This window comes from Tribolium castaneum, chromosome 10, assembly GCF_031307605.1.
Source record: "Tribolium castaneum strain GA2 chromosome 10, icTriCast1.1, whole genome shotgun sequence".
NCBI lineage: Eukaryota > Metazoa > Arthropoda > Insecta > Coleoptera > Tenebrionidae > Tribolium > Tribolium castaneum.
The window spans coordinates 2,984,263-2,996,959 of record NC_087403.1 but is presented as its reverse complement, the minus strand read 5'-3'; the positions used below and the strand labels follow the sequence as shown (position 1 = coordinate 2,996,959).

Genomic DNA, 12,697 nt, shown 5'->3' with positions numbered 1-12,697 from the left:
TTTAGAAAAGTTACAAAATCTCAACGCAATCAAATCCCAAGCTGTCGAATTTGATAGCGCTGGTGAAGATCTCGGCAGAAAGCAATATACCAACCAAGAATTACTAAGATTCTATAGTTTGTTACATGAATATTCTTCTAAAAACAAATCGCAAAACGGAAATAAACGTTAGTCTCCTAAAACCGCTCTTATAGTGTGTTAGCGGTGATGTATGAGCCGATGGTTGACGTCTATTTAGCCACTTTACTCAGTGGCAAGTCTTACGGTTTAGTCGCCAATTTAAGATTTGTGAATACAATCTCGTATTACTTTATCATTAGTCTAATCTTCTCTTTTTTAAATAATTACATTATAATTTTTGTTTATTAACTCGTCAAATAGAACTGAGTTACTCAAAAGTTTGTTGTAGCACTATTTTTTTAATTCCGAGGGATTTTTTTGAGGTTCTGATATGTGATAACATTTTAGCCAAAATAAATCAATAAACGGAATCAGGCAAGTCCGCGGGCTATTCACCATCCGCGGATATAGCGAAGCATGGGTATTCAGCTAGAAAAATAAATTAGGATGAGGGTGGTTTGATGAGTAATTTGATTTGCACATTCATATTAAGCGCCGAGAAAACCTGTCCACGCAATAATAAAGTTAGCTTCTTCTAAATCACAATCATAGTGTTACGAGTTATTGTGACTGTAATTTGTCGTTTGAACAGAGGTCCAGAAATAACCGTCACGCCAAAAATAATAGATGTGTATAAATGTGTATTTTAAAAGTAAATTGTATTAGGAGACATTTTAAAGGGCTCTTGAAGACTTGTATAAGAATTTTACTCCCCCTGTATAAAAATTCAGACCTACGTTTCTATTATTTTTATTATTTTAATAAATCATTGTTTGTATGTTCTCCTTATTTGAAAATTTGAAAACTGAGTATCCAAAAACTTGTAATTGTCAGCGTAAAAAACGAAGTAAGAAGAGCCTCTATAAGTTTGAGTTTGAGAGTGAAAGTTGTAAAAATATGTAGATGAATGGGCTCAGTGTATGAAGAGCAATTGAAATAAAATTGTGTTGATATCAGCGTTTCAAGTTGGAAGGTTATGAGAAATGTGTGTAACTGTAGCTTGGTGGCGTCAATTCGGTCGTTACCGCGATGTGACAATCTGCCGCCGCATGACGACATATTTCATATTCATTTTATCGTTGATGAATTGCGAGATTTGAACATTGACACTGATTGAACGGTACAACTTGATTAGATACGGTGTTAAGCGAGTAAGTTGAGTGCTGTAAAATTTGTCATTCCTTATATCGACGACGTCGGCGTTACAGTTGCGAATGGATGATGCCACAAATCGCTACTACCTGAGACAAATTGCCGATATATCCCCTATCGAAGTACACGAATAAAATAAATAAAAAGGGAGCTCGAGCAGTCTGCCTCCTGTCGTAACGTAATTCATCGACATGTAAATGTTTTTCCGAGTGAAAAAACTGGATTTGTTCGATTATTTTCCAGTAATATTAGTGAAGAGAAGTCGGCAACTGTCGGAACATTGCGCCAAGTTGTTGCTATAGTAACGACACGTGTTGAGCACGGCGTCACTTTGTGAATCTTGTCACGTTATGAGATGAAAAGGGACCTTTGGGAAAAGCAAAAGGAGACGAGGAGATCGAAGGGGTGGACTTTAGATCGAGATGATGACGCTAAACAGACACCCCAAAACAATTGAATTAAAACAGTACAATCCGCAAAACCAAAAATGATTAACACATGCAGCTGCTGTGCTATGCACCTAGAACTACTTGGGAAAAAATCCCGTCCGACATCGAGCCATTTTGAAATTCTGACTAAACTAGGACAGACTGTTATTATTTCATTATGCATGTTGGCAGCCTAGAATATCTATGAGTGGCAGGACATCAGCTTCGACGTAAACTGTTTTGCTCTTTGGCCAGCAACATACGACAGTTGAAACTTTGACGGGAAATATGAGCAAACCCATCTAACTGATTTGCAAAGAGGCAACAGATGCTATTAAATAATCAGAAGATGCCTGCTGGCCGAATGATGTATTCGATTCATAATTTTCGGCTAATTTCGAGCAACGCGCTGCTTCATTATAAAAACAGGCGTAGCTGTATTTCAATTGTCCTTAAGTTTTATGCATATTTAAATGTTATATATCTGCATATCTGCTTCTGTAGAAATACATACTATAGGGTATCATGACCGACCATCACAAAAAAATTAAAAAAATTACTAATAAGTGTAAATTAGTCAGTCGTAATAATAGTATAATGACAATAACTCGTAATATTGTTACTATGTTGAATCTCCGAAGGTCGGAGAACACGTCCCTTACATCGCTTGGTCGGTAACACACATATGAAACCAAGCATTTATGCGTCAGCTATTAAAAAAATTAAAAATGTCCTGGAGAATCCTTCTGTCGTAGAAATCTTTTAAAAGATAACTACACAAAGACCCTGTTGACAGGTATTGAGTTATTGTTGTTTTGTCAGAACTACAAAACTGTGTAATAACTGTTTTTATTTCAACTGATGAAATTGGATGTCTATGGTTTTGATTTATTAACTTTTGTTAATATTTTAGTGGATTTAGACGCAAACTGTTAAATATATCAACCTTTAAATACGATTAAATGGACACGACTTTCAAAATAAAAGGTTCATTCATTAGTGTTTTTTTTTTGTAGTTGCTTAATAATTCATAATTTACTCGTAAAATCAAATTTTTAACTATTGCTGGTTAAAAAATCATTTGATCTGTGTTATAATATAGTTCCGAATCAAATTTTTGGGGGAAACAACAAAAATTTGTAGAAGGGGGAGAAATTATTAATTCAGAGATCGAATTTTAATTAATGTTCGCCAATAGACAAACATTAATAATGTCCTTAATTAGTGAAATTAATGTGTGGAATCAAATAAAGCAAACGCAAATTGTTTTTATTTTACAAGTTATTTACGTACCAAAGACAAAATTTAAAAGATTCTAACTTGCGATTTTTTATATACCCGTGTTATTTGCTAAGGTGGTAAAAAATGTACATATCTTTTTCTATAAAATTCTATAAAATAAAATTCTATAAATAATAAAATAATATAAAATTCTATAATATAATAAAAAATAATATAAAATTCTATAAAATTTTCTATAAAATTTCTTTATTTACGTACCAAAATATAATGTTACATTTTATCGGGTTTTTCTACAATCTATAAAATCTGAAAAAAATGTTGTTTTGGCCGCAGCCAAAAATTTTCATACTGCTTTGGCCTATATTATTACTTATTATAGTTGTTAATCTCAAGTACTCAGCGGAGAGGTAAGTGATTCTGATTAGAAAATGTGGTAAACAATTTGGATCGTAATTTTACTATTGAAGCTGCGATCGTATTTTATCAGACCACAAATCCACAACTGGTGTTTGAGGTTGCAGAATTTAAATAATTGTAATGTTGGCGGATAAATTTTAAATGTCTGAGTTGGAATTAATGGTGATGGCGTAGTAGGAAGTAATGTTGAGGTATGTTTCATAATCGTGCAACTCGTAGAGAAATCAGAGGCCGATTTCGGCGATAGGAAGTATGAGGTAGATGCAGTCGACTGCACTTACCTGTTTGTGTAAAATTAGATGATGCACACTAATTAACAAATGCAAACATTCGGGTCGGTTGGAGCTAAATGTCGAAAAAAGCTAAACATTAACTAGCTATGAAAGTCGATATATTGGCAAAATGAATGGTCATTCCAATAGATCTACGGTTTACATGCATACAGTGGCAAAATACATGTCGTCCACACGAAACAACATATTTAGTAACATCGTAACCATGCTAGGAGCTGCAGTGGCAGCTAATGCAACAAACCGCTTCTATTTATCATCCGCAGGTCTACGAGTACGTCTACAGAGGTATAAGCAGGGGAGGCAGGTTTAGCCTATATACGTTAAGCGGCACTATGCTGATTTTACATCAAATCAAATCTGTACATCGTTATGTTTTCGATCCATTTAACTAATCGAACATCTGTCTGATGTGTTCAGTTCAAATCAAGCTCAATCCCTTCACCGGCACCGATATGGAAATAAGGATAAATTCGTTGAGAGCTGAGTGGTCAAGATGAATCGTCGAATCCGGCTGATGGTCAGTGAGGATCCTAACAAACAGAATCCATGTAAACGACGACGGAGCGTTCAGTAATTTGAAAGATTTGTTCGTGACCACACACCGTCGAGTCAGAGACGAATACCTCACTGATCCAAACCGCATCGAATATCTATCTTCCGGATATTTTTACTCAACAAGTAACATTCATAAGAAATGAAATACGAGCGCGCATCTGTCCATGTTATTGTTGTATACAAGTTTCTTTGCGAAGTGCTTCCTAACGGTTTCCAGATATATAACCGCTGCCGTCTGGCGATTCCACTTTTATAGCAAATTGCTCGATAACGCAGTAATTTATAACTTCTAAACGGCTTTTTCCCACCATCTTTTCATTTTTTATTTAAACTTAATACTCGTATTAAGATTTGACCGATACAAACAGAAAACGCAATTCCCATTCGCAAAATCGAAAATATCAAAATCACATTACAACCATTCAGTTACGCTTATTACTAGTTTGTGTGAGCGCAGGACAAAACACGTTTCGAACCTACCCTCTAACAAGTTTAACTATACCCGACCGATAACTATTACGAGAACTTGGGTAAAACACTTTTTCGACATTCCACACAACACTCTTGCCTTTTTTCATTAGCATACATTTCAACTAAAAAGTAAAATTCTATCACAAATGTCGTTAATTGTTACTTACTCCCCAATATTTAATAAATTATTAGTAAAAACTGTTATTTCATATATTTATACGAACTACAATAATTTTAAATTGAAAATTAATTTATTACAAAAGTACGAATATATTTTTTGTCTTGTAATTTAGTGGTTTAAACGACTAAAATTATTTTGAACTATATTCAATTACGCACTCTTAAAATGACAACACTTATATTAAAACTTGGCGTAAAAATAAAATTGAATAATTTCAATTCGTGCTGTTTCGATAATTCGAGTTTTGATAATTATGAGCTTCGAATATTAATTTTGTAAGTGTTGTAATCTAGTGTTAAAGTTCAATATTCAGCTAGTTCACGCCTTCAATAAGTTGAAATTAATGACTGAATGGTTGCAGCACGGTTGTTTTGTATTAAAACTTCGCCGCACTTCGTAAATCTCCTTAAGTAATTAATCCACAAAAACAGCAAATACTTACTGTAGAGTCTGATTGTGCCATCGGTTTCACCTCGGGGATTCTTTGCTACGCACTTATAAGTCCCGTAATCACTTTGTTGTATATTGTTGATTGTGAGTTTCATATGGGTCTTGTAAGACGGCGTGCCGACTGTATTTTCAGCGTGATACTTCTTCGATTCGTGAATCATTTGGCCATCCTCTCTGGTCCAGTAGTTAAGGGAGCTCGGATGAGCTTCCGTGAAGCATTCCAGAGTCACGGAGTAAGCTAGAGGAGCTCCGACCAGTTGGTGGGGTATCCACAACATTGGCGGAACTGCAACAGTAAGAAAAAAACAATCGATTTAACACAAAATTGACACGACGTAACCTATGTGTTCACCTACATCCACAGAAATAACTAAATGTGTTTTCATTATAGAATGCAAAACAGCAGGAAACTTCAGCACGAATACTGGCTGGTGATATTTCACGTTCTTGGGAGAGAATGGCCCGCTAAGCGACAGTAACAGGAGTCGAGAGAACCGAGCTGTTTACATGATCATTTACTTTTCTAACATCTTTAAATGCATAACGTTCTCTCTCCTCCAAGCTTACTGCCGCACTTTCCTAAATTGCTTTTCTATTTCAGCCAAGTAATTGACTATAAGTCAATTACCATCTATTTCATAACCAATTCAATTAGCTGCATTGTGAAACGTACGAGGACGCAGATACAGCAATTCTACAATTTTTAACTATTCAACTTGCAACGACATTTATTACTCTTCTATTTTCTTCTTCCTTTAAAGTTGCGGTAATTGTTATGAGGTTGTGGTGCTCAACCGTAAGTTTTAACTCGCATATAAATACTAAACAAAAAAAAAACACTTACAATACGTGTGCATAAGAGTACACGAAAAAGTAAGTGAATTTAGAAATAATTTCTAACTTCTCCCATTTATGAAATATTATCAATACAAAATTCTATTGTAGCCTAAAATAGCTTCTAAAACCATACGCAAACATGATGAACCTAATTATAATAAACGAAACTATCATTTATAAAAAATTAAATTATTGGTAAAAATGGTGGATGCGCCGGGATAAAACTTTGTTAAAAGTCTGCACGATATTATTGTTGCTAATAATTTTAAGAAATTGTTTGTCGGTATGCTTCGTATAATAAGCTCGATTTTCATCAAAATGAAAATAAAATAAAAAACAAAAAACAGAAAAAAATTATTTTGCAATTTCTTGCAACAAAAAAAACCGCTGAAATGACACTTGTAATGTTTTCCTAAAAATGAGCCACACTCTCTTTAATTTCTCCTTAAGTCAACGTAGTGTATACTTGTTCCAAAGCATTATCACAACAAAAATCTAAATAAAAAATTAAAATTCTTATATCCCATTTGTGTTTGTGCTCTTAAATTAAGTCGTAAATTTTTTCTCTCTAAATTGACGCAAGGTCTTCCTTTCACGTAAAATTTCCATCTGTAATAATCCTCATTCTGCCAAAATTGGCACCTGATAAATAACGAAGCGAGAAACTTAGACCTATTTTACTATGCAAATTATTCAAAGATAGCAGCGGAAAGTACCGTAAGATATTAAAAAAATTATTAGATGTTTCTCTCACTGAACTTTGGTACAATTTGGTTAATTATCATCATTTAGCCAGGGGGGCAAAAGTATAGCTGAATTTTAAAAGCATGAATAATCGCTACGAGAGCGATTTAGATAAAAGCATGAAAACAAAACACGGTTGAAGTTAGTTAAGCACAGTTCACTAAAGACTTTCAGTTTGAAATTCTCTATCAGAGGAACTGCAGAATTGACTTTAGCGTCTTTATTTGAGAATGAAACTCATTGATTAAAATGCGCATTTTACCCTTCAAGGTAGTTTCTGTTTATTTTCTGGAATACGGACGAAAGTGTATTGTTTATTTTAATTAATATTCAAGTTTTTCTCCAGAAATTCTGTCTAAAACACTGATTAAGAAAGTCCTGACCCAGTTGATCCCCACTTAATATGGTATTTCCAGAGTAATTAGAACAAATAAATAAATGTGGTTAAGACCCGTTAGAAAATTTACGGAACAAAGCGATGTTTATTTTTGTTGGTTAAGTGTACAAAAATCCAAAAATCGGGGGCATGTATAGAGTGTCAGAAATATGCGGTCTCTCCTTCTTGATGAAAATTTTCTCGTGGCTGTGCAAAAAGTTGGTGGTGTAATATTGCAATGGGGGTGCCATTCGTGTTATCGATAGCGTTTTGTGTGGTGTATACAATAAAACAGTGAAACAAAACCGACACTTTAGCACAGTATGTGATCAATTAATCACGTGGTGAATATGATGTCAGCATGACAGTATGAGCGTCCTATTATAATCACCTCTTGCAATTAATTATTGACGTAGTGGTCCCAACTCCGAGCCACAGAGTATTAGAGCAAAACAATCCTTTCTTGTAGTTACATAAACACTAATTAAATCGGAAGCACACAAATCCAGCGTTATAGATTTTGTACACCAAAAACATAAAAGGAACAGGAGCTGGCCTTTTGGTTTTCCTTACGAAATATTTCTTTTATTTTTATCTATTTCCTTCTGAGGCTCTCTGACAATACGTTTTTATTTATTCGATCTTGAATAAATATTTTAGCGTTTTCTTCTATCGACTAAACTACGAGATAAATCCATTTCGATGAAACTGTTTACCCTAGTTGACAAAATATATGTCAATTATCTCCATCTGTAGATTTTATTACTTCAATTATATCGTCTAGATAATTTTATCGATTTTCCGCACAACTAGTGGTCAACTGAACGCTTCGTATCTGCAAACCTGGTGGAAGACTGGTTACCATAAGAGTCAAAAAAATTATAAATAACTGTGTATTTGTTAACAGAAAAATTTCAATCTAAAGACGGGATACTCTACAGCCTTTAGCACATTATTATTTTTTAATCATATGGTACCGTATACCAACACATTGTTGTTAAAGAAAATGGTTACAAAAAAGTGAAGCTTGTGGTAATATTACCACGGAAACAGTTTTAAATGTTGGAAATGTGCAACAAATAACATGTTGCAACCATTGAAACTCGCACACAGATGAATTTTAACATTAGCGGACCATTGTGTAAATGATGAGTCTATAATTTTCGAGTAGCCTTTCGCACACTATTGTAATCTTGACAATCTGAATTGCGGACCATTTCCTGAGGCACAATAGTAACTACTTTGTGTCGCTGACTGTACACCAACTGACCAGATTACAGTTCGTAAACTAGTCAGACGCGAGAGTTGAATCGGCGAAAAATAGCGTCGGTGTAACTATGCATTTTGCTAGTTATTTTAGTTAAAACGCACTTGACTCACCGGTTTTCATTTATTATGCTGCAGAATGTACACGGTCTCTAACGAAAACAAAGGAACTTGTAATGTTACAAAAATAAATATTAAGCGCGCTTATATCCTAGTCAGAATGAAGTAAAAATTAATTTTCTTTTGAAAAATAACATAAAAGAAAAATGTGGTTGATAGTAACGGGGCTTTGATATTTAATTGGAAATTTTCAAGAATAGTACTTACAGTCGACGCTAACTTTGATTCTTTTGCTCACAGTTGGGGGCACCCCATTGCTGGCTATACATAAGTAAGCTCCCATGTCTAATCTTGAAATTCTAGTTAATTCCAGTGTTTCTCCTTCCCACTCGGAAACTGAAAAATGAATACAAAGACAATACCTAGAGCAAATAAAGGAATGTAATTTCAATTATCCTCTTTAAATATATTATATTTGGCAAGAGGAAGAATGAGGACAAATTTGGTTAATAACTGCAAATTTAATTATGTGTACAGCCAAGCATATTAAAGCCCCAAGAATAAAAAATTAAGTTTAAAACAGTATTACATATCAGATTTAGAGCAAAAATAACGAGGCCCGGCTTGTTTCAATATATTTTCCATGACATGTTATGTGATTACGTGGGCAGAAAAGCTCACCATTTAAACTTATGCTGCTAATTCAGTTTTATTGATATCATGTTTTGACAGTTTATTCTTTAATTAACACCCTAATCATATTTTACTCCCGTCTGACTTACTCCAATATATCTCTCAATAAATTAAATTAAAGAAATTCTTGCAACGATAAAACTTTTTTCGCGTATCATAATTAAGTTACGCTAATTACAATGATTTACGAGGCTGTTTCTAACGAAAATGATTGCAAAGCTGTCACATTCCCTTTGAATCGATTAGTTGATGAAGCCAACAAAGCGCAGCTACGTGTATAAACAACAAGTAAACCCAAACGAAATCAGATGAATTATTTTGTGGTTGCTCTTTTAACGTCTTCATTTTTAAGACAATTAAAACGTGATAAGGTAAAACGGAAATAAATTAACAAAAAGTCCTGACAGTTATGAGGTGCTGTCGTAAGGAGCAGTTTAACAATGCAGGTGCTGAAAATCAAAAACAGTTACTGCTTCTTGAAGCACAAAGAACATCAAACCGCTAGATAACCGGAAAAAAACACAGTTAACCGCATTTTGAAAAACAAAGCCTTACCTTCAAAAATTTAATACACACATTTATTATTTCCTTTAATCAGCAAGAAATGTAATATTGTAAAGAGCCGTTACATTAATTTTAATAAAAAGAAGAAACTGTCAATTAGAAGCACGAGATAGAGCAAAGTTGCAAAGAAGTTTGAAGTTTTCCAAAACTACTTTTAATTCCAGTTAAAAAATCGTATTTATCTGGTGACATTTTGAGTGATTACGCCGAAATGACAAATAGCCGTGTATAAAATGTTTTAGAAGTTTAAAAGGCTAGGTGTGCGAATTTGTTTGGTTAATTTTGTGAAACAAAGTTTGAGCGAAGTTTTAAATAGGTTGATTAATTTTTGCCGTATTTAACAAGCAATTTGACAATTAATCTCCAAAATTGAATTTGTTGGAATGAACTATTCAAATTCCTGTTTTGTAGAAAATTTGCATTTAAAACTGAATTAGCATAGTAAAGTTTCTGCCGACTATTGCCAGTAAATAAAAAATCTCAACCGGAGATACTCGTTAGGGATATTAGTCACTATAATTTCATTAGCTTGAAGGGTGTTCCGGCAAAGTTTTAGTCTTTTTGTGGAAATGGCAATAAATATGCTTAAGTCTGGACAGCAATCTACGTTAGGAAACTTTGCGAAATAATATGGAAACATATGTGAAGTAAGTTGGAAAGTAAAAGCATAGACTAACCTGTAAGTGTCTTGTTTATTGTGATCTTGGAGTTATCGTCCCTTTTCCACTTTACACTAGGTTGTGGAGATCCTGTAGCTTTGCAGGTTAGCGTCTCATTGGCGCCTTCCCTTACTATAACATCGCTGCTACTGAGGGAATCGTCTATGTTAGGCGGCACTGAAACACAGACAAACAACTCAAAGTTCAATCTTGCAACATATTTCTAGGTCTTACACATTCGAAACTTATGTTATACCGCCATACAAAGACAACGTTTCATGTTCCCTTCCCACATAAATTGACAAAAATTTAATTGTGTTGGTGAAACAAGAGACCGAGCTTTCGTTTTCGACGTCACTCAAATTAGTTATAACGTTAACTTGGCGAACGAACAAAAAACATTTCCCTTCAACGATCTCTATAACAGACATACGATTCAAGATATGATCTTAACTCTGGTGGAAAGAATTTCCTTTGTATATTTATCTTCATAATCCATAACAGGATTTATTTTAATACGGCCGAGCTTTTTAATTATTAGCTTTTTTCTTGACACTGCATAAATACCTTGAACCATAAAGACCAGCTCAGGTAAACACATATTATAATTACTTTGGTGCAAAACCAACATTACGATTCAACTTCTAATTACAAAATATGCGAATTTGGATTTAATCCGGCTTACACTCGGATTCTGATTAAAGTCTTTCGCCCGAATTCGTAAAAAATATTTTATTATTGAAAGCACACTTGAACTATCTGGTTATTGTTTTTCATAATCTCCAATAAACAAGGTAAGAAAACAACAAGACACAATGAAAAATTCGTGTTGTTTTCGTTTTTTGTACCGGATAGGGAAACTAATTTAGAAACTGTGATTATTTTGATTGATGTCATATATAATAAAGCTGGTAACGTCTGGAAGTGGAAACACAATGTGAGCTCAAAATGTTTGTAATCCACTTGGAATTTTTCTCCATGTTGACTGATATAAAGTGAGAAGTATGGAGTAATTAGATTTGTCTGAGAGTTGCAAAAGAAGTCTTCCGATATTTATCCGTTTGAATAATTTAAAGAAGTCAAAGTTTGCCTGACAGTGTAAAGCCAGCTAAAGAAGGTAAGGGCTTTTGCGCGCCCGCATCTATTGACATGAACTACCTTCCTCGTACTCGGATCATAACGCCGTGAAATCCACTCTGGATTATCTACTCTAGAAGGAACCGTTTTCGAAGATCAAAGACTTTATTGCTCTACCTGTTACCTGATTAGGGGTTGAAATTATCGACATTTCCCCACAGAATACCTTATTGGTAATAGTAACTTGGCATAAAATCCATATTTATTAGTTTTGGCGATTGGCTTCCCGAACTTGTTATCTTTTGTACTTAATTCTTTCCCCTCTAATCAAACCTCATCTAAGTCAGCATTTGATCTTTAATGTAAACTTTAATTTCCACGTCCTGTTCAATAAAAATTCGAAATCATTTCTGACATTTCGTTATACACCTGGTTTCTGTGTGAACGTTTTCTTACGTTTCTCAAACCCAGCTTACCTTCAATTTATTCTCTCCCGAACTTTTAGAGCAATTTTTAACTAAAATTACATGCTCGTCTAATAATGCAAATAGCACCTTGTTATTAACTGCTGAATTCTATCATTTTCAACTGCTGACTCATGAAAAACAACAAGAACATACGAAGAATTTCAAATAAAACTCAGCCCTTTTTTATTTCTCACTTTACTACGTACGCATACTTTCGTGCTTTTCACAAAAGGAACTATTTTGTCTGCGAGAGTTAATAGTTATTACATGAACTAGAATCTTGAAAGCTAATCTGTCAAATAGTTGCGTTATTACTGAAGATACGAATGTAACTTTTGCTCTTTTTAAATGACAACCGATACATTTTGCCACATTATTGCATTTCATAGATCAGTGTTCCTCGATTGCATTTTGTACTAACTTGAACGAAAAGCTAAAATTTAGTTAAAACACAATCATAATAGTTCTTGTTAGTGCACCTAGTCGTTGTCACCCGAGTAATATGAATTAATACGTAAACATTTTTCTAAGTTATCCTCAGGGTGCATTCGCAATTAGTTACCTCAACCATGTTTCATGCTGAAACAGCGACCTAGAATGTTAGGTCGCAGGCTTCCACGAGAGCAAAGAAAAATTAGCAGATTC

The 12,697-nt window shown here is 34.1% G+C and overlaps 1 protein-coding gene across 3 annotated transcripts in view; it reads right to left on the bottom strand.

Annotated features, from left to right (window-relative positions):
* LOC662797 (lachesin) overlaps window positions 1-12,697 on the bottom strand; it is a 79,891-nt gene that overhangs the window by 4,780 nt on the left and 62,414 nt on the right. For all 3 annotated transcript variants that reach the window (XM_008195116.3, XM_008195117.3, XM_008195118.3), the window contains exons 4-6: window positions 10,527-10,685; window positions 8,860-8,988; window positions 5,302-5,595 (exon numbers count right to left, since the gene is read on the bottom strand). In XM_008195116.3, coding sequence (XP_008193338.1) covers window positions 5,302-5,595; window positions 8,860-8,988; window positions 10,527-10,685 — 582 coding nt within the window. The remainder of the gene's footprint in view (window positions 1-5,301; window positions 5,596-8,859; window positions 8,989-10,526; window positions 10,686-12,697) is intronic.